This window comes from Meles meles, chromosome 4 (genome assembly GCF_922984935.1).
Source record: "Meles meles chromosome 4, mMelMel3.1 paternal haplotype, whole genome shotgun sequence".
NCBI classification, from domain to species: Eukaryota; Metazoa; Chordata; class Mammalia; order Carnivora; family Mustelidae; genus Meles; species Meles meles.
The window spans coordinates 106,624,956-106,648,437 of NC_060069.1; the positions used below are offsets into that span (position 1 = coordinate 106,624,956).

The 23,482-nt window shown below is 37.1% G+C and overlaps 1 protein-coding gene across 1 annotated transcript in view; it reads right to left on the reverse strand.

Moving 5' to 3' along the window:
- Positions 1–9,962: 9,962 nt before the first annotated feature.
- Positions 9,963–23,482, reverse strand: part of LOC123940461 (T-cell receptor-associated transmembrane adapter 1) — a 38,170-nt gene continuing 24,650 nt past the window's right edge. The window contains exons 4-6 of the mRNA XM_046003299.1: positions 17,207–17,268; positions 14,879–14,967; positions 9,963–11,614 (exon numbers count right to left, since the gene is read on the reverse strand). Of these exons, the coding sequence (XP_045859255.1) occupies positions 11,357–11,614; positions 14,879–14,967; positions 17,207–17,268 (409 nt within the window). The 3' untranslated portion in view covers positions 9,963–11,356. The remainder of the gene's footprint in view (positions 11,615–14,878; positions 14,968–17,206; positions 17,269–23,482) is intronic.

The window sequence follows — 23,482 nt, forward strand, 5'->3', positions numbered from 1 at the left end:
AAGTGTAGGGATAGAGGGCACATACCTCAATATTATCAAAGCCATCTATGAAAAACCCACTGCAAATATTATTCTCAATGGAGAAAAACTGAAAGCTTTCCGTTAAGGTCAGGATCGCGGCAGGGATGTCCATTTTCACCACCGCTATTCAACGTAGTACTAGAAGTCCTAGCCTCAGCAATCAGACAACAAAAAGAAATTAAAGGCATCCAAATCAGCAAAGAAGAAGTCAAACTATCACTCTTCACAGATGGTATGATACTCTATGTGGAAAACCCAAAAGACTCCACTCCAAATCTGCTAGAACTTGTACAGGAATTCAGTAAAGTGTCAGGATATAAAATCAATGCACAGAAATCAGTTGCATTTCTCTACACCAACAACAAGACAGAAGAAAGAGAAATTAAGGAGTCAATCGCATTTACAATTGCACCCAAAACTATAAGATACCTAGGAATAAACCTAATCAAAGAGGCTAAGAATCTATATGCAGAAAACTATAAAGCACTCATGAAAGAAATTGAGGAAGACACAAAGAAATGGAAAAATGTTCCATGCTCCTGGATTGGAAAAATAAATATTGTGAAAATGTCTATGCTACCTAAAGCAATCTACACATTTAATGCAATCCCTATCAAAATACCATCCATTTTTTTCAAAGAAATGGAACAAATAATCCTAAAGTTTATATGGAACCAGAAAAGACCTCAAATAGCCAAAGGAATATTGAAAAACAAAGCCAAAGTTGGTGGCATCACAATCCCGGACTTCAAGCTCTATTACAAAGCTGTCATCATCAAGACAGCATGGTACTGGCACAAAAACAGACACATAGATCAATGGAACAGAATAGAGAGCCCAGAAATAGACCCTCAACTCTATGGTCAACTAATCTTCAACAAAGCAGGAAAGAATGTCCAATGGAAAAAAGACAGCCTCTTCAATAAATGGTGCTGGGAAAATTGGACAGACACATGCAGAAAAATGAAATTGGACCACTTCCTTACACCACACACGAAAATAGACTCAAAATGGATGAAGGACCTCAATGTGAGAAAGGAATCCATCAAAATCCTTGAGGAGAACGCAGGCAGCAACCTCTTCGACCTCAGCTACAGCAACATCTTCCTAGGAACATTGCCAAAGGCAAGGGAAGCAAGGGCAAAAATGAACTATTGGGATTTCATTAAGATCAAAAGCTTTTGCACAGCAAAGGAAACAGTAAACAAAACCAAAAGACATCTGACAGAATGGGAGAAGATATTTGCAAACGACATACCAGATAAAGGGCTAGTACCCAAAATCTATAAGGAACTTAGCAAACTCAACACCCAAAGAACAAACAATCCAATCAAGAAATGGGCAGAGGACATGAACAGACATTTCTGCAAAGAAGACATCCAGATGACCAACAGACACATGAAAAAGTGCTCCACATCACTCGGCATCAGGGAAATACAAATCAAAACCACAATGAGATCTCACCTCACACCAGTCAGAATGGCTAAAATTAACAAGTCAGGAAATGACAGATGCTGGCGAGGATGCGGAGAAAGGGGAACCCTCCTCCACTGTTGGTGGGAATGCAAGCTGGGGCAACCACTCTGGAAAACAGCATGGACGTTCCTCAAAATGTTGAAAATAGAACTACCCTATGACCCAGCAATTGCACTACTGGGTATTTACCCTAAAGATACAAACGTAGTGATCCGAAGGGGCACGTGCACCCGAATGTTTATAGCAGCAATGTCTACAATAGCCAAACTATGGAAAGAACCTAGATGTCCATCAACAGATGAATGGATAAAGAAGATGTGGTATATATACACAATGGAATACTATGCCAAAAGAAATGAAATCTTGCTATTTGCGATGACATGGATGGAACTAGAGGGTATCATGCTTAGTGGAATAAGTCAATCGGAGAAAGACAACTATCATATGATCTCCCTGATATGAGGACGTGGAGATGCAACATGGGGGGGTTAGGGGGATAGGAGAAGAATAAATGAAACAAGATGGGATTGGGAGGGAGACAAACCATAAATGACTCTTAAACTCAGAAAACAAACTGGGGGTTGCTGGGGGGAGGTGGGGTTGGGAGAGGGGGAGGGGGTTATGGACATTGGGGAGGGTATGTGCTATCGTGAGTGCTGTGAAGTGTGTAAACCTGGCAATTCACAGACCTGTACCCCTGGGGATAAAAATACATTATATGTTTATTAAAAAAAAAAAAAGAAAGGATGAATACCGAACTTTTGTAGCAACATGGATGGGACTGGAAGTGATTATGCTGAGTGAAATAAGTCAAGCAGAGAGACTCAAGTATCATATGGTTTCACTTATTTGTGGAGCATAACAAATGACATGGAGGACATTGGGAGATGGAGAGGAGAAGGAAGTTGAGGGAAATTGGAAGGGGAGGCGAACCATAAGAGACTATGGACTCTGAAAAACAACCTGAGGGCTTTGAAGGGGCGGGGTGGCATGTTGGGGGAACCAGGTGGTGGGTAATAGGGAGGGCACGTATTGCATGGAGCACTGGGTGTTGTGCAAAACAATGAATACTGTTACACTGAAAAAATAAATAAATAAATGTAAAGGAAACCAATAAATAAATAAATAATATAAATAAATTTTAAAAATATAAATAAAGTTTTATTACTTAAATAACAGAAATCCAGTCTATTTGAAGTAGAGATTAATTATGGTCAAATAGGCAGGGCATAGGACAATCCAAAAATAGGACTCAAAGTGCTTGGAACCAACTAGAGAGATCACTAAAAGATCACTATTCTACAGAGCCAGCTCTGGACTTAGACTGTGTGCTCAAATATTGAACCTACAATTTATTTGTACAATATTAGGCAAGTTAATCTTCATCACTCTTGTTTTTCTCATCTGTAACATTAAGATTTAGTAGCATCCATCTTTTAGGGTTTTATGTGTCTAAATTAAGTATGCAAGTAAGCTCTTAGACTAGTGTCTTACACTTAGCAGGTTTTTAATAATAGTTGTTGTTGTTGTTGTTGTTACAGTGGTTCTCTGATTAGTGATTAGTTATGGAGTCTTGAACCCCACTTTCTAGCAGCTATCATCTTGTGTTTACTCTTAGTTTCTGTCCTTTGTAATTCTGCCTTGCTTCCCAAGGCCCCATTTCTGCCTTCTGGTATACTTAGGGTTCTGCCTTCAGTAATGACTGTTCAATCTCCTGTGTGCAGATTGATTCAGTAGATGAGTTAACTGTCATGATTCCAGTATCCACCTCTGATTCAGGCAGCCATGACTTCTTAGGTAGTAAACTGTAAGTGCGTAGGGTGTTTTCCTACAGAACAGGTTGGAGGAATGACAAGCAGCATTAAGGAAGCACCCCTACTGCATATGTATTCTTTCTTGTTCCCTTCTCTAAATTTTGATGTTTCCTGTTTTTAGCATCTTAATATAAATTGTCTATTCTGTTAATCAAGTGAAGGAAAAACCTCAAAGAGAGATTTAAAGCATATTTTAAAACTAATCACCTTACTTTTACTTTGCCAGAAATAAGCCCTTTAATACCAAGGGGAAATGAATTATTGCTCTTATTCTTGAGATTTGAGTTGAACTTTTTGGAACTTTAACATTCTCAGTGAAAATCTCGAGAGTCTGGAATTCATCTGTTTTCTAGTCACAGATTTTCTCTTTATTCCTGTCTGTACATTTTTTTTTTTTAGTTGAACTGTGAAAGCTTATAATGAGACTCCTCTGGGACATAAGCCCTGAGAACTGCCACAGGTAAAGTATATATATTCCCTTAATAATTGCATAATGATCAGTAATTCATAGCTTACTAATTAACATTTAAAAGACTACAGGTTTGGTTACAGAATTACACTAAATTATACTAAAAATATATTGTAGAATTACACTAAAGGGCTATGGGGTATTTGGAAGTTTTGCCTCTGTTCAACGTGAAATTACATGTTGGATTTACCTTCTCACTTGGATACATATACCCTCCCACCTTAAACAGCTACAATCCAGACAAAATATATGAGACAATGGCACTCAAGACACTGAACATCTGGCAAAGAAGGACAATGATCTCTGAAAGATGGGAATGGAAGTAAGGTGAACTCTACTGCCATATATTGTTGTCTAGAGGAAGTTTTCAGGCCCTAAAGTAGGTAGACGGGTTGTGGTATTGTCTACTGATTGCCAGAACCGAGAAGGTGAAGCTTCATGTCAAGCCAAGAAGGTAGAGTCCTGGAGCGGAGAGAACTGTGCCCAGAACTCTGAAGATGTGCAGAGTCCCCCTCGAGTATTTAGCTGAATACTGATCAGCGCATGCATGTAAGAAAGCTACCAAAAGCTTGGCGGAAAGACCAGCCTTAAAAGAGAAAACAGTGCCCATGGCTCACCCAAGACTGGGCAGAGTACCTGTTTTCCACAGCCAGAGTAGAACACCTTATAATTCATGAGGGCCAGAGCTGCTTTCAAACTAAGTTAAATTTAGCCTATTGCTGAGGCAAGTCCTTCCTCTGGACCTGTCTAACAAAGTTCAAAAGCAAGAGTCTAAAAGGGTGGCTCAGTCAGTTAAACATTCAACTCTTGATTTCAGCTCAAGTTATGATCTCAGGGTCTTGAGATCAAGTCCTGAGTCAGGCTCCACGCTGAGCACTGTCTGCTTGAGATTTTCTCTCCTCGTCCCTTTGCCACTCTCTTTGCTCACACGCACTCTCCAGAGCTCTCTCTCTCTCAAATAAATACATAAGTCTTTAAAAAAATAGAGGTAATGAGCACTGGTATGATATAAAACTGACAAAACACTGAGTTCTACCTCTGAAACTAATAATATACTATATGTTAAGTAATTGAATTTGATAATTAAAAATAATATTTAGGGGCACCAGGGTGGCTCCTGTTAAGCTTCTGCCTTCAGCTCAGGTCATGATCCTAGGGTTCTGGGATTGACCCCTGTGTTGGGCTCTCTGCTCAGTGGAAAGCCTGCTTCTCCCTTTCCCACCCACCTGCTTGTGTCTCTGTCAAATAAATAAATACAATCTTTAAAAAAATAATAATATTTAACATAAAAGAATTGAGGTCATAATATTTCCTTTGAATAAATCTCTGCCATACTGCATAGGTTTTTAGATATATTCTTTACTTCATTATTTTCTAGAAAATCTGTTATTCTAATTACATTTTCTCATTGATCTAGAAGTTATGTTAGAAAATAACGGGGGAGCCTGAGTAAGTCAGTTGGTTAACTGTCCGCCTTTGGCTCAGATGGTAATCCCAGGGTCCTAGGTTCAGGCCCCACATTAGACTCCTTGTTCATTGGGGAGGCTGCTTCTCCCTCTCCCTCTGCCGCTCCCCCTATTTGTGAGCGTGCTCTCTCTCTCACATAAATAAATAAAATCTTTAAATAAAAAAAAGAAAGTGTTCTATAATTTTCAGATAGTTGAGATTTGGGGGTCAATCTTACTGATTTCTAGTTTCAGTGGCCTATAGTGAGCATACGTTTTTTGCAAAATCTCTGCTCTTTATAATTTATGACTTTCCACTATGACTAATACATGACTAATTTGGTAAACTTCCCAGAGACATATGAAAAGGATGTATGTTCTTTGTTTCTGATGTTAAAAATTCTGAAAATACCTATTAAACTGAGCATGTTGATTGTATTACTTAATCCTCTGTATTATAAGATCATTATTTGTTTACTTGACCCACGAAGTTTTTCAAACAGTATATTAAAATGTCCAACTATAACTCTTTATTAAGTGTTTCTGTAGGCCTAGGAATTTTTTTAAAAGATTTTATTTATTTATTTGAGAGAAAGAGTGTGAGAGAGAGAATATGAGAAGGGAGAGGGTCAGAGGGAGAAGCAGACTCCCTGCTGAGTGGAGAGCCTGATGTGGGATTTGGTCCTGGGACTCTAGGATCATGACCTGAATCTGAAGGCAGTTGCTTAATAAACTGAGCCACACAGGAGCCCCTGCAAGCCTAGGAATTTATACCTTAATATTGGATATATATTCTGTATTGTACATATATAGATGTATAATATTAATTGATACATTGTTTGTAGCTTTTACACAGACTTTTAAGTTACATAATAAAGTACCCCATCTTAAAAAAATACTAGGAATTTTAGAATGTAAGAAAATATAGCCCATAATGAGGGAAATCTATCGTTTGAAACCCAGAATGACAGAGATGGGGGTGCCTGGGTGGCTCAGTGGGTTAAAGCCTCTGCCTTCAGATCAGGTCATGATCTCATGGGGCTCTCTGCTGGGTGGGGAGCCTGCTTCCTCCCTCTGTCTCTGCCTGCCTCTCTACCTACTTGTGATCTCTGTCTGTCAAATAAATAAATAAAATCTTAAAAAAAAAAGAATGACAGAGATGATAGAATTAGCAAATAAAAACATTGTAACAGTTGTTAAAACTACACGCAATATGTCAAGAAGTAAGAAGAAAGGTTAGACATGTATGATAGAGATGTGAAAAATGAAGAAAAAATTACTCGAGCTGAATTTATAGAGGTAAAAACAAATTATCTGAGATTAAAAAGTATCCATCTTGGATTACTGGCAGATAAACATTTTAGAAGCAAAGACTAGTGACCTTGAAGACATAGCAAAAGAAACTACCCAAAATGGAACACAGAGAAAAGACTGAAATAAACATATCAGTGAAATGTGGGAGGTTTGCAAGTGATTAAAGATCTTGAAAATGAGTTGGGGGAACAGGAAAAATATATAAAGAAATATTGGTTATTTTTCTCCATATTTGATGAAAACTATAAATACACAGATTCAAGGTGCTCGACAATCTCTCTAACACAAGACACATAAAAACAAATGAACAAAAACTACTCCAAGGCATATTGTTTAAAATCAGTGACGAGGAAAACCTTAAAACAATCAGAGAAAATAAACAACAAAGGGACAAAGACAAATACGACAGTGGAGTTTTTCTTCAGAAAAATGTAACTGAGAAAACAGTAAAGCAATATCTTTAAGATACTGAAATAAATATAGAGTCAACTCAATCATAAATTTTTTTCCCCAGAGAAAATATCTTTCAAAAATGAAGGGAAGTAGAGGCTTTTTCAGATATGTAAGAGCTGGAGGAATTAATCACCAACAGACTTGTTCTAAAAAAAAATGTTTAAGAAATTCCCTTAACCTGAAGAATAATGATACTAGCTAGATAGAAGCCTGGACCTACACAAAGAATTGAAGAGTTCTGGAAATGTTAAATACAGGGATAAACATGACAATATTTATTTTTATTTAAATCTTTAAAAAAGAGAATTGGCCTTATTAAAGGAAATAACATGGATAACTCCTTATTAAGAGAAAAATAATAACAATGTGTAAAATAATTAAAACCCAGTGTACAAAAGTCGGAATAGAATTGCACCATTTTAAGGTTCTTATACTATACCAAAGTAGTAGTATATCACTTGAATGTAGACTGTGATAAGTTAAAGGTGTTTTTCAGGGGTGCCTGGTGTGGCTCAGTCAGTTTAGCCTCTGCCTTTGGTTCATGATCCCAGAGTCCTGGGATGGAGCCCCCTGTGGGTCTCCCTCCCCAATGAGGAGCCTACTTTTCCCTCTTCTCCCTGCTCTCTCTTGCTATCTCTTTCTCTCCCCATAACTAAATAAAATCTTTTTGAAAAAGATGTTTATTATAAACCCCAAGCAATCACTAAAATGAAACAACAAGCTTCTACTAATAATCTATTAATGAAGATAAAATAGAGTCATAAAAATATACTAATGTACAGTTGGCCCTTGAACTGCATGGGTTTGGTTATATGTATATTTATTTTAATAAAGTGTAGTATTGTAACTATATTTTCTCTTTCTTGCAATTTTCTTAATATTTTCTCTAGTTTATTTTATTGTAAGAATATAGTATGTAATACACACAACATACAAAATACATGTTAATAGACTGTTTACGTTTATTGGTAAGGCTTCCAGTCAACAGGAGGCTATTAGTTGTTAAGTTTTGGGGGCGGTCAAAAGTTTTATGTTGGTTTTTGACTGTGTTGGGGGTTGTGCCTCTAGCTTTTGTATTGTTCATGTATCAATTGTAATATAGAAGAAGTCATAAAAAGATAAAAAAGATGATTGAAAAATAGAAGACAAATAGAAAACAGAGATCAAGAGAATTGCTTTGAACCCAACTGTATCAATAACTGCATTAAATGAGAATGGTCTAAACAGTCCGATTAAATGTCATAGATTACCAGATTGGATTAAAAAGGCAAAACAAACTATATGCTGCCTATAAAAATGCATTTTAAATAGAGATATATAGAAGACTTGAAAAGCTTTATCAACCAAGTTAACCTAATTGGCATTTATAGAATATTCTATCTAATAAAAATAGACTATGCATTCTTTTCAAGTGCGTATCATCATTCACCAAGATAGACTGTATTCTGGGCATTAAAGGAAGGCTCAATAAATTTAGGATTCAAATCATATGCTTTCTTATCACAATGGAATTAAATTCAAAATCAATAACAAAACAGATCTGGAAACTCTTCAAATACTTGGAAATTAAATAACACACTTCTTTTTTTTTTAAAGATTTTATTTATTTATTTGACAGATAGAGATCACAAGTAGGGAGAGAGGCAGGCAGAGAGAGAGAGAAAGGAGGAAGCAGGCTCCCTGCCAAGCAGAGAGCCCGATGCGGGGCTCGATCCTAGGACCCTGGGATCATGACCTGAGCCAAAGGCAGAGGCTTTAACCCACTGAGCCACCCAGGTGCCCCTAAATAACACACTTCTAAACCAATAGGCCAAAGAAGCAACCAAAGGGAAATTACAAATACTTGAAATTAAAATAACAACACAATATATAAAAATTTGTGGAAGATTTGTGAAACCAGATGTCCATTTTAGACAAGAAGAAAAGTCTCATTACTGACCTCAGCTTCTACCTTGAGAAGCTAAAAAAGAACAGATGAAAACACAATAAACAGAAGAAATAATATAGATCAAAGGGCAAATTGGTGAAACGGAAAATATAAAAACCATAGAAAAATTATGTGAATGGTGACTGGTTCTTTGAGGAAGGAAAAAAGTTGATAAATCCCTAACCAGACAGATGGGGGGCGGGGAGAAGCAAATTCCCAGTACCAAAGAGAAGTTAAATCACCAGATTCTATAGATATTAAAAGGACAGTATGGGAATATTTTGAACAACTTCATGCTAATAAATTAAACAACTTATATGAGAGGGACACACTCCCCAAAAGATACAAATTAACACATTCACTCAACAGGAAATAGATGACTTGAATAGGCTTTTATTTATTAAGGAATATAGATCTCTCATTAAAAACCTTCCAAATTATCAGTCATCAAGTACATTTGAAACATAAAACTCAAAATACTGAGTGGAATTCAAATGATATGAACCAGAGGCAGAAATTCAAAATCTTTAGGCGCTAGGTAAATAATACAAGTGAATGATGAGATTACTTATGGGAAAAAGTAACTGCCAAAAATACAGTCAAACTTTATTTTTACTAAATCATGATATGTATAAAAATGTAACACAAATGTATAATATCAAATAATTTGAAAACTTAAAAGTCGATATATACTTATTATTTCTTATGTTTTTATGCTTCTTCTCTAGAATCGGAAACCCAATTCTTTTCTTCTGCCCTTAGACATTAAGAGTTTTTAGATTTTTTTTTTCCTGGCATTGTTGACAACTTCAGAGATTTTACTTTAGCACTGGCACTGAATTTTATGCCAGTTTATAACGGAAAACAACTCCTGACAGAAGCTGGTACTTCCAAGTATGGACAGAGGTCTTCCACAACATGCTCTTCCTTCCTCTCTCTTTACATGGGTGGTTCCTCATTCTTCAGTTCTCAGAATTAAAATTTTCTCTTCAGAGATGCCCTTCTGTCCATCATTATTTCTCATTCTTGTATTTTCTTAGTTATTTTTTTTTTTTTACTACTAGTGATACTTTATTACCTGATACTCATTTTCTACCCATTTATAACTCCATGGGAGCAGGGCTTACCTTATTTTACCTTTGTTTCACTCATTGTACACGACTTCTAACTTAGTGCCTCTGCTACACTAGGAACTCAACAAAGAACTGAAGAAAGGATGAATACAATCCACTAGGCTGTGGTTAGAGGGCAGGACAGCTCACATGTATACTTCTCTTGGTCAGTCATGACTTGAGACCCAATTAAACTCCTATTCCAAATGGAAAGATAACAGAGAGGTTTTTTAAAAATAACTCTGGGGGGGGGCAGTTTAGGAATTTAAATTGGACACATAACTTGACCAAACTCTTGACCTTTTAGAAGTATATTCGATGGAGACTCACTATGTACACCTTTTAAAGCAACAGTTCTTTTCCTAGGCAGTTAGCCTTGAGAAGTCAGGTAAGTGCTTAAGCACCGGTGGGGATGCATTCTCACTGCAATATTATTTGTAAAAGTGAAAAAAAGAACTTGGAAATGAGCTAAATGTACTTTCAAATTATTTGAATAAATTCTAATGTAGTCATCAATGAGATGTTATGCAGGGTTTAAAATGGTAATGTATAACTGTATTTAGTTCTAGTTAAAAAAAACAAGGAAAATAAATCTCCAATATATTAAGTGGAAAAAGTTTAAATAATATGTGTAAAATAATCACTCCTTTTTCTTGGTGAAAAAGAAAAAAAGAAAGAAAACTGATGCATGCATGTATATATGGATAGTTGCTCATTGTAATTATCTCTGGCTAGTGGGATATCCAACTTCTTTTGCATATTTGTCTATTGTTATAGGGAGCATGCACTAACTTTACAATAATTTTTAAAAGCAATAAAGATACTTCCATTTCAGAACAATTCTTCTTAAGAAGATTCTTCCACTTCTTGTAGGAATGTATTTAATGTCTCATGTCTTTCGATTGGAAATTTCTTTCAATTAAGGGATGTTACGTGGATGAAAAAAGAAAAGTATTTTTTTTAAAGGTGGCTTTTATTTTTCTTTCATTGTGTTCTAGAATATACTTGTGCTTAAAACATTTGTTTTGTTTGTTTTATTTCTCTGAGTATTCAGTATTGTCAGTGAAGTTATGACTCCGTAATTAGGCTCCGTGTGCAGACTTGATTTTATTTTACACTTTACGACTTAGGCATTTGTTAAGCAAATTCAAATAACTGATTTTCATGGCATTACATTTGGTGTGCAAGAGCATAAGCTCTAGATAAGAGGTCAGCCACCATCTCACTAACAAATGATGTAGATCATCACCCTCCCAAATCATGTCATGTCATATGGGGATTTTGTTGGCTTTAACATCTCCAGTAAGAGCTTGATCACAGTCCATCTAGTTTGTAGATCCTTTCTTCGCACGAATCAATCCAAACAATCGGATGGGATCATCATGAACATTTTCCTCTATTTCCTGGCTCTCAAGTGGGAAATTGTCTACCGAAGTGATCTTAGAAAGGCTGCCATCCCCTGCGTGTAACTGCCCATCTTCATCCTTGTCTAACAAATTACTGTTCTCCTTCTTGGGCATACTGCTCTTCTCCCCACAGCTGTGATCCAGTGAGGCATAGAGCATCTGTCTTTCCTCGGTTGCCTAAAAAGAAAGTCATGTTAATTTTTCATTGTTATCTCATTCTAGGACGACTGCTGGGAATTTCTAAGATCTGTGAAAAACAAGCAGCTGTTTTCTGGGCTTTGGCTACCTTGTTTTGCCAAACTGGTCAGGTAGGATGACAACAAAGAACAATAGTCAACCAAGACTTTTGAGTATAAAAATGCTTAGATGAAAATTTGTGTATTTTTATTTGTTTCTTATACACAAAATATACATGAATATTTTATTTTTTAAAACAATTTTATTTATGTATTTACTTATTTGTCAGAGAGAGGGTGCACGCACAAGCAGGTTCCCTCCTTGTGCATCGGGCAGGAGCCCGATGTGGGACTTGATCCCAGGGTCCCGGGATCATGACCTAAGCTAAAGGCAGACACTTAACCAACTGAGCCACCCAGGCATCCCATGCATAAGCATTTAGATGGACTCTCACATGCCTCTCCCCCTGCCTTCACCTTAGGTAGCTCTGTGTTGCTTTCATCAAGTGACAATACTCCAATTTGTTAAACCAGAACAAGCATAATAGGAAGGAATTAAATGAATCTCAAAATCTACTTTGCATATGTTTAATAACTGGTCATTTGATGGTACCCACAAAAGTCCCCACTTTTTCTACGTTTCTTGAGATTCAGAAGTATAAAGTATAAAGATTCAGAAATATAAAGATGACAATATCCATTTCTGTGACTGGCATCTGGCAAGAATTACAGTTTTTCATCTTCCCCCATTATTTTCTTCTTGCCTGCCAGTCCCCAGTCCCTTTGGGGTCATTTTAGGCTGGGCTTAGAGATCTTTATTTCTGTACTTATAACTAAAAGCATTTCAAATAATGTATGTTTGGTCAACAGTTGGTCAACTTTATCAAGTGCTTCAGAATTCAAAGAATGTGAGTCCTGAGAAAGGATCACAGATTGTACACAAGTCACTTGTGACTTCCAGAGTGTGGTTTCAGTTGAGTGTATGGGTGGAAAAAATGTAGCCGGGAGTAAAAGAATGTGTATCTATGAAAACAGTCAAGGAAAGTAAGAATCAGCTTAAGAATCAGAGAGAAGCACAGGTAGAAGTCAAATTTTGCTGTTTTGTTTGTTTTTGTTTTTAAGTATTGGGATGATTTGTGCATATTGGTAGGTAAATAGTAATAATTCTTTAAAGAAAAGATTGAAAATGGAGACAATTAATTGAAGGTGCAAGATCTTGAAAGCAGTAGAGGAAATGATCAAGGGCATAAATCGTTACTGGCTTGGAAAAGGAGAGTGGATACTTCTGACATAGGAGGGAAAGGTTAAGATTGGTGGGAGATTGGGGAGGGGAATAAGCTCACAATTGTGTCCCTCACCTTGTTTTATGATACAGGAACTCTATGGACTCATTTCCTTATTAGGTTTCCTGATGAACTCTTCCTACTTGATGGTAGACGTAGATATTGAAATTACAACTTTTGAACTGTGCCTATCATTTTTAAAGGGCAAGGAGCTGATTTCTTTTCCCAACAAACAGACACTTTACCCATAAAGCTCTCTGCATAATATAGAGCGTTCTTGCAATTGACCAAAGTAAGTATTGTAGTAGCAAACTGGGTAGTGATTTTGATGATCATGACCATTCTAATAAAATGGAATTGAGCAAATATAAAGAAATTATGTTTAATTTGTGAAACTAAATTTGTGAGAAGGATGTAATAGAATAAAGGCTAATATCCTTAGAAGTATCTTTAAATACATAATTTATAAAATAGCAGAATTTTAAGACATTTTAAGCTTTGTACAATCTCCACTTGAGTAAAAACCAGATGTACCACAATTCATATGTAATAAATAGCATCTTTTATTACGAATTTTCAGCTCTTTTACAATTAAGGTGCTGTGAATCTCTACATTTCAGAAGGTGTGGTTATATTTTAGCTTTCTCTAAGAGGTTTTCTCTTTATTATATTGGATTTAGCAAGTTGTATTAGAAGGCTTTTATACGTTTTATCTAAAAATTTTTTTGCCATTAATGGACCACCAGATGACAGATTTGTGCATCAGAAAGTGACTTCATAGTCCGTTTAAACCTTACCACATCTTGGTTTCTTAAAAACTTCAAGAATTCTGATTTCTTGGTGGATTCATATAAAGGAAAAGGGACAAATTCCATCTTAGTGGGAAGTTTTCAAGATGTGACCCATCTTAGGAAGGAGAATATTTTCTGTTAGGCAGGACTAAGTTTAGATTCTCTTTCTGCTTAGTACCTGAGTGCTTTATGGTAAGTTTTTCATCCTTCTCAAGCCTCTGTCAAATGGGAGATAATGCTGTTTCCCTTATAAAACTCAAAACGATAATACATGTAAAGTACATATGACAAGGCCTGACACATAACAACCACGTAGGAAATGCTGGTTGGCCCTCTGACTATTTCTAGGGAGTACCAAGAGAACACATAATTGAGGGGACAAGATCCAGAAGGGAAAGGAAAAAGAACTCTTTTAACAGAAATTTGTAACATGTCAACAGCATGCATATGAAAAATTATGAACAACCGGTTTCTGGTGAAATCAGTGCTGTGTCTGAGGAAGTTGAACTGATTGTGGTAGGAAAAGGAAAAACTATCCATTTCCTCTAGGGTCTTCATATGTTTCTGCTTACATTTATGTCCCCCCTAACCCTACACAAGATATGTGAAAATCTCTTGCCATTAGTCCATAGCCATATTGTGTTAAAATTTACACTCAGTTGTCTTATAAAATAAGTATGGTCTTTTATAGCTAGCTAATTTATCTTTTAACTAAAGCACTGTCTCTCTCTGTCTCTGCCTCCCACTCCCTCTCTCCCTCCCATTCTCTCTTTTTCTCTCTCTCCTGCCCTCTCTCCTTCTCCCCCTGCCCCCATAAATTCCTGATACCTAGATCTTATGAGCATTATATAACTGGAAAATTTCATGTTTATCTTTGTGATGTACACAATTTTTTTTCAATCTGAAAGAAAACGCTTAATTGATTAAGAAGAGAATCTACTTTTCCCTTCAACCTATTGCCTTTGTAATGGTATACACTTTTGACTTTTTGAGTGTGGTTCCGACTACTGTTTATTTGCCTTTGAGGTTCCCTTTAGTGCTTAGGTCCCAGAACTTGACACTGAATTGGCCTTTAAAATCACAGACGGCTTCAGATATGAATCAGAATGTGCTGCTCTGAGATTCTTGAAACATGCAGCCATGCTGTGATCTAGGCTGAGCTTGACCCTTAATACAGACAACAAAACTCACCTGTGCAGGCAGGGTCACTTCTTGCAGTTTATTTGTACATCTCTCTGGTCGAGCCTTCATTTGTTCATAACAGTTTTCATCTACTGGTTCTTGGGAGTTGAAAAGATCATGATTTACAATGGAAAAGTAAAAAATGCTGGCACAAATAAAAATACGTGACCCAAACCACACTTAGCTGTACATGTGAAACCCCCAAGAATCATTCGCCTTGTCTTTTTTTGTGGAGGTGCAAAAAAGTGAGGAAGCACAAACCATTTTCTGCAGATCAGAATATGAAGAAGTCTTTTACCCCAGAGAGTTAATAATGAGACAAAAGAAAGTCACTAGGGATAAAGACTAGATTATATTAATTTATGCCATTGTAGGACATGACAGGCTCAACTTCAGTTTCCATTTGAATGATATAGAGATCCTGTGTGTTTGCTTATATTTGTGCGTGATTGCAAAAGGTCATGGCGGCAGAGTGCAGTGCACATGCACAGATGATTGCAATTTGGTTATTTTCCCCATGAGCAAGAGGTTTTACTCAGAGGCATTTAAACATCTCTATTTTTTTTTTCAAGGTTTTATTTTGACAGAGAGAGATCACAAGTAGGCAGAGAGGCAGGCAGAAAGAGAGGGGGAAGCAGGCTTCCCGCTGAGCAGAGAGCCCGATGCGGGGCTTGATCCCAGGACCCTGGGACCATGACCCGAGCCGAAGGCAGAGGCTTTAACCCACTGAGCCACCCAGGTGCCCCGAAACATCTCTATTTTTTAAGAAGAATGTTTAGATCCTGTTTTTTGTCCCATGAATCAGTGACAGCACAGACAGGCTGTTTTGGGGGGTCTTGGAGCTCTGTAATGTTGGTCCTAAGTATTTAGGGTTTTTGTGCAGTGTCCAATAGCCAGCAGACCTGAAGTCATTTCATCCTGTGGGGACATGCTTATTAAACCATTCATCCCTTTCTTCCCCCACATATGCATGCTTGAAAGGGAGAAGAAAGAGAGAAGGTGACTTGTAGGATGACCAGTCACCTGGCAGAAATGTGGATTGCACTGATTTGATCCCATAGGAAAAAAGATATATTCTCTATAGTGCAAGTTATCTTATAATCAATCATTCAACTTCTTCTGAAAATTAACACAGAGTGATGTTTCTCAAAGTATGGTCCATGGAAAATGTGCATTAGACTTACCTGGGAAAAGGTAAGGAAATTCCTAAACCCTATTCCTAAACATTACTGAATCAGCATGTGTGGGGTGGCACCTATGCCCCCCTTAGATACGGAAATTGCAGATATGGTGGGCTTTGCACCACCAGAGTACAGAATTGAAATCTCAAATATTACAGTTGGGCACAATGATTCTGCAGGGTGAAGTGGGAGGGCAAATTATTTTTAATTAAACAGTCCTAAAAAATAGTTCTGATTTCTCAGAGCACAGAGATTAGAAGATACTTTAAAAGGAAAGGGAAGACAAAGATTAAATACATTTTTAAAAATTAAATAAAATTGTGAGTCCTTTAGTTATTCCTAACTTTAGGAGAATTGCATATTCAGAGATTTAGATAGCTTAGATTTGATATACAGAGATTCAGATAGTTTACTCCGTTTCTGGAAATCTTGGTTAACCCCCAATTCATGAATGAATTGAAGCGCTTGAGGGTGCAAGGATGAATGGGGTTAAATGCTAGCATTTAGCCTCATGGCTTCTCTCATCAGAACTCTGGGATCAGATCATGATCTGCCTTAAGGAATTTAGTGGCATTTTGTTTGGGGTGGTTGGGATGTTTCCAGTAATAAGGGATGCTGGGAATTGAAAAGTACTTGTTACCTAAGAATAAAAAATTGTATAACCTAGTCAGTGGTGATTTAGCTCTTCTCTTTACCCACTTGCCATCAATGTAGCCCTAGGTTCTTTGCTTAACAGGAGCAGTTAAAACAAGGGGAACCAGAGAACATGCTCCTTGTTCCAGATTATTCACTATAGATTTGCTTTTGTAGACAGAGCGCAGGACTCTGTTTCCCTGAGCCATTTTCTGTTCTAGAAATAGCTTTATTTCATAGAATTGTGTGTGTCAAAATTCATTGTGATAGTCTTCTGTTATTCACATTTCTACTACAGTAAAATGAGGAGAATATCGAAAGACAGGATGTTGCAATACAATTTTTAATATGCGGCTTTGGAAATATATACGAAATAATATACTAAACATTATTGAATCTATGATTGCCATTGGGATATTTAAATGTGATTGCAACCAGAAATAAGCTACCTCAAATGATGTGGAATTAAGGGGAAGGATATTAATTTATAGATAAATATAATTTCGGGAAAAATAAAACTTACCTGGGACTATGTCATCTAAGTTACCATAAATTGGTGTGTCTTCAATATAATACTCATCCTCCCTATAATAATGAAAGATAATTTATCTTATTAGAATCCACTTTACACATAGTTCTTAACTAATTTCTCAGCTAAATTCAATATACGATTGCATGTTCTTGTTTATCCTCAGCCAACCAAGGTAGATATGTTCAGGTACAAGTGAATGGATGTGAAAGTGCATGAATGCCTACATGCATGTGTATGTGTGTGCATACATTTGAACAGGTGTTTTTGGATTTTTCAGGAAATAACAATAGCAAATACTTATGTAGCATTTATGTTTGTCAGATGCTACTTGACCTTCATTTTCTATATTCATTTATACCATCCTAACAACAATCCAACCAGACAGGCACTATCACATTCCATTATATATATAAGGAATTTGAGGCACAGAGAAGCCATATAATTTGAAGGTCGGAAGGCTAGTAAGTGGCAGAGGTGGGACTAGAACTGAGGTTATGTGTACTCTTAACTGTACATTGTGCTTCCAGTTTACTTGCCCAGAATATCATCCCAAATAATCCCATAAAACTATGTTTCCTATCTAAATACTAACTGACAATGATGCTTAAAAAATACAAAGCCAAAGAGATACTGTAAACTCAGCTTGGCAGACGTCCAGATGTTGTAAAATGATTGCTCACCTATTACATCCAGATACTATGCTAAATGTTTTATATACATTATACCAAAGTCCTAGGGAAATTCTGCAAAAATATTATTTCCCACTTTATAGATGGGAAGTCTGAGAGTCAGATAGATAGATTAACATATTTTCCCTAGCCTTATCTGTAACGCCAGCAATAAGTAACAATTCTGAAAGCTTTTCTTTATGCCAGTGCTCATTCAGCCCACAGAACAACTCTGAGATACTTTCTTTTTAAATTCCCACTGTGCCTATAAAGAATCTGCAACTCCTAGAGTTAAACTGTCCAAAGGCAAAGACAGTAACTAGCAGAGCTAGGATTGTAATGCAAGTCTAGTCCAAAAGCCCTGAGTACTATTTTTTCTTGATGTTTGATTAAATTTCCTTACACCTTCATCTGAGAAATTCTTTTAGGATTAGCGTGGACATCCTATCATTGCCACCACACAACGACAATGGCCCTGGTGACCAGCCTTCACAATGGCAGGCTGGGAACAGCGGAACATATCAGGCAGTGAGAGTAACATTTCATAAAATAGTAGCAACTGCTTTAACTTTGAGATTACAGATCATCAAGAGCTGGAGGGCATTGCATGAAAAGAAAAAAGAACACTGATCTCAAGGCATAACACCTAAAGTACTCCCTATGCTTCTGAAAGAGGACAAAGTATATGTAAATAGTAAGTAGGTGTCCTTAAAAAAAAAACAGATCAAATGATACTTGTATGAAATGGCTTGAAAAGTCCAGATGCTGGCATGTATTTCTCTTATCTGATAACAAAGGAACTCATCTGTAACCTTTCCTTTCATCAGTAATTCAGTACAGCTTAATATTGGAATATGGAGTGGTCCCTGTTCATGGTTTTTCTCTGGCTATGCTGAGACTATAATAGCAAAATGTGAAGAATTTTTAATAAGACAATCCATCCATTTTCCTAGCTCACATAGATAGCAGATACAACCTGCAAATGATAAATCATGTCCAAAAAATGAATATCACTTCATTCCCTATGAATGAAAATAAGATGTGATTTATAATGCTGTGCCCTGTGTCTACAGGCAGGTCTCAAATGATTAATCATCCCAAATAAAGTATTATAAAGGAACAGTTGCCTAACCAACAAATTAAAAATATATTTTTACTTAGCAATGCCAAATAGCTCCAGCCTATTGCAAATATCTAATAAACTTTAAGCACAAATGTTTGGTAGTGTTTTGTGTAGGAGATTAGTTACTATCAAAAATAGATTAATAAATAAGCCCACATCCCAGAGGTGAGTGCATTGCTCTGAACATGTCTGAAATGGCCCTCTGACCAATAAGCACAATTGCTGACCCTCCAAAATTTAAAATAATATTAATTGTATCTTTTACTATTTTCTACTTTCATGTATATTTTCCTTAGTCCCCGATTTTAGTTATTTTTTTAATTTATTATTTTTTCAGCGTAACAGTATTCATTGTTTTGCACAACACCCAGTGCTCCATGCAGTTAGTCCCTAATTTTAAAGTTTTAAATTCATCATTATTTTATTGTGAACTCTTAAATACTTCATTATCTAAGTAGATTAAATAAGTAAATTCATTTTTTAAAAAATCATTACTTCGGGGGGCGCCTGGGTGGCTCAGTGGATTAAGCCACTGCCTTCGGCTCAGGTCATGATCTCAGGGTCCTGGGATCGAGCCCCACATCGGGCTCTCTGCTCTACAGGGAGCCTGCTTCCTCCTCTCTCTCTGCCTGCCTCTCTGCCTACTTGTGATCTCTCTCTGTCAAATAAATAAAATCTTTAAAAAAAAAAAATCATTACTTCGGGACTCCTGGGTGGCTCAGTTGGTTAAGCGGCTGCCTTCGGCTCAGGTCATGATCCCAGTGTCCTGGGATGGAGTCCCACATCGGGCTACGTGCTCAGCGGGGAGCCTGCTTCTCTCTCTGTCTCTGCCTGCCACTCTGTCTGCCTGTGCTCACTCTTGCTCTCTCTCTCTCTGACAAACAAATAAATAAAATCTTTTAAAAAAAAATCATTACTTCTATCTGAGTGACTTTGGACATAAATTGTGAGTTTCAATTTCCTTATTTATAAAACAAGTTTATTAAACTATTTAATCACTGTTGTTCTTTTCAATTCTGAAATTCTACATTATAAATGTAGGGTTCCAATATTCAATGAAAAATGAAAGATATTTCTATAAAATAAAGCTATTTTAAGGGGCTGGAAACCTGTCATTGAGGAAAAAGCAAGCTGAGGGGTCTATTAAAAATTGGGTTTGATGTTACCCTGATTTGCTTAATAGGTATTTCTTTAAATTGGCAGATATATGTGTTTGGGCTCCATTGGTATATAAATGTTATTTAAAGCCATAAGGAAAGACAAAACTACTTTCTGGAATGAGTATATATAGAGAAGAGTTTCTTTAGATGAGCCCTGGGCACTCTGATGTCAAAGGTTCAGAAATCAGCAAAGGGCAAGGAACCACTGGTGAGAAGGAAAACTAGAGATGAGAGGACCCAGAGCTTGGAGAAGTGAGTGTTTCAAGAAGAGAGTGTCAATGTGCCAAATGCTACAGATGGACTGCTAGAAAACACTAAGATTTGGCCATGTGGATTTCACTGGTGACCTTGAGAAGAGCTGAGCTGGCAGATTAAAGAAGGCAGAAAATTGTACAGAGTGGGTTCAAGAAAAAAGAGAAGAGGAGAAGCCAGCAAATATGGACAGAATGTAGATGGAACTTTCATGTTTTACTATACAGGGTACAGAGCAAAGGAGAGGTAGGTGTAGGAAATCTAGTATCAAGAAAGCTTTCTTTTCCTTTCTTTCTTTCCTCTCCTTTTCCTTCTCTCCTTCCTTCCTTTTTTCTTTCAGGTGTGAAACAGCACTCTTACATATTGATGAGAATAATAAAAAAGGGGCAGAAAAAGCAATAATGCAGGAGAGAAAAGGGAAGTTTGCTAGTGGGACGTGACACTGAGTACATGCTCACTGAATTTTTGCTTTCTTTGGCAGGGACCACACCATGGGTGTAGGTGTCTTGAACCTGGGGTGAGAGGGCCACATACAGACCGCTGGTCCTGGGAAAGAGTATAAACCTCAGCGCTGGCTTTGTATGTTTGGAGACTAAGAAGTGAACCCAGTGGTGTTCTCTGTGAGGGATGCTTAATGGACTCTCAGAGCAATGATATCAAATACTACTTAATACTACATTTTTATTCTCTTTATCAGTGTTCCAATTTTCTTCTAGTATAGCCACTTCTTTGTAAAGTCTATAAAACACAAGGCACTTATATTGCCAGTGCTTTGGAGTACTTAAAAAGAAGTGTCTTTTGCCAAGGTTTTGGGAAAAGGCAACTAGCAATATCTATCAGCATGAAGAATTCTAAAGACAAAGACAAAGACACTGAGAGCAATGAAACAGAACTAGGAGCGACAAAAAGACAATCAAAACCTATCAATTTGGAATAAATGTACCTCTCAAGGTTTCTTAAGAAACAATACTTAAGAAGGGAGGGGACATCTTGCAGTCACACAGGGATGGAGCTTGTACGTTAAAACAAATAAACAGAAGGCTGGAAAACTTGGAGCTATTTTGGTTATAAGCATGGCAGTGATCACAGTGAGGGCTTCATCCACACACCCACTTGGAAGTCTCAGAAGTCTGGGAAGGCTACACAGTAGTTCTCTCCTTGGGACGCCTGGGTGGCTCAGTTGGTTAAGCATCTGCATTCCGCTCAGGTCATGATCCCAGGGTCCTGCTCAGTGGGGAGTCTGCTTCTCCCTTTCCCTCTGCCCATCCCCTTGCTTGTGCTCTCTCTTTCAAATAAATAAATAAAATCTTTTTTTTTTCTTCAAAAAAGTTCTCTTGTCATAAACATCCTCAGGAGAGAAGGACAATTGAGACCAAAAGTTTGGGCCAGGGCACTAGGTTAGTATATTAGTAAAGAGGGGAAGTGAAAGGAGCTTGCAGAGCTGCAGAAATCCAAGAAATCATCTTAAGGTAGAAGAATGGCTGAGCTATGCCTTGCCATAAAAGCACCTTTCAGTGCCACCCAGGAACAGAGCAAGTAAAAACTGCTGGGAATCTATCCTAAGGTTTTTGAGAGAGACACAGAAACTGAGGAGTCATGATAAATTTAAAGTAGTCGTAAACCTGAACTGATTTCCTAAATTAGAGGATAAATATACAACAAATGGGCAGGAATTTTCTTAGACCTTAATTTTCATCTGATAAAGCAGTATCTTTTTTTTTTTAAATCAACTATGCTTTGTAAGGGAAGTATTACATTATAATCTGTATTTTTCAGATGATACAACTTAAATTCACCAATGCTCATTTAGCTAAGATTACCAGCCTAGTAATTATGAGTTTAATTAAAACCCAGCATTGTCTAGATCTCAAATCCATGATATTCCCACTGTATTATCCTCCTAACACAGATCAAAAGACCAGCATTGTGTACACTTATCTTTTAAATAATTTTTTAAATGATTTTATTTATTTGACAGAGAGAGCACAAGCAGGGGCAGAGGGAGAGGGAGAAGCAGACTCCCCACGGAGCAGGGAGCCCTACTCAGAGCTTGATTCCAGGACCCTGGGATCATAATCTGAGAAGGCAGATGTTTAACCACCTGAGCTACCCAGGCACCCCTAGAATTTTGTTTTAAAGGAAAAATAAAGTGGTCCAGGGGTAAATCCCAGGAAGTATGTACCTGACTTTCTGTTACATATAGATGCTACATTGTCCTTCAAGTGATCACATTTTTTACCAACAGTGCAGGAAGGGCAGGGTTTTGGGGAAACAGGAAGATAAGATCAGAGGAGCATGTGTTCCTACCTAAACCAATGTTGAGTAGGGGCAGAGAGAGGCTCAATGGGGAGCCATAGCCTCAAACCATCTAAGAACTGAGGGGCATCACTAATTTTACTTCTACCTAAGAAAGATAGCCTTTATTTCCACTTGCTGTTTTAATGTTGAAGTTTTAATGGCTGGAAATAGTTTCACATTTGTTTTTTCCTAGAGTCTCCATGTCCTTCCTACAAAGGTGATTTTAACTCCCTAAATACATAATCAGAAATAGACAAGCTGTGAAGTACATACATAATGCCAGCCTCTTGTTATAGATAAAATCTGCATTTTGTATTCAAATTATGCCTAAATTGAGATTTATTACAATAGATAACAGGTTACTAAATCCACATTTTAGTAATCTGCATCTTTCCATCTGTGCATCTCTTGTCTAGCACAACTCCTATTTGTTGAACGAATACTTATTGAATGAATGAATGTTATAAAAGAGCCAATTTCTTTTTCATACTTGCCCTATAGGTAAGAGCCTGCTTACTGTGAGATGGGTATTTTACCAATTTTCCCTCCTGACTCTTGCCATTCCAACCCAAGAGTACCAACCCAATCTTTAGCAGATTGATCAAATCACTAGACTTTCTACCACATTGCATCTTAATTGCCTTTCAAATAGCAAGTATCAAATCAATTGTCCCAGAGATTAACTTCTACATGGAAAATCCATAGAGGATTTTCTTTGTCATGTTGTTTGTTTTAACCAAATCAGCAAATCTCTCTTGATATGAGA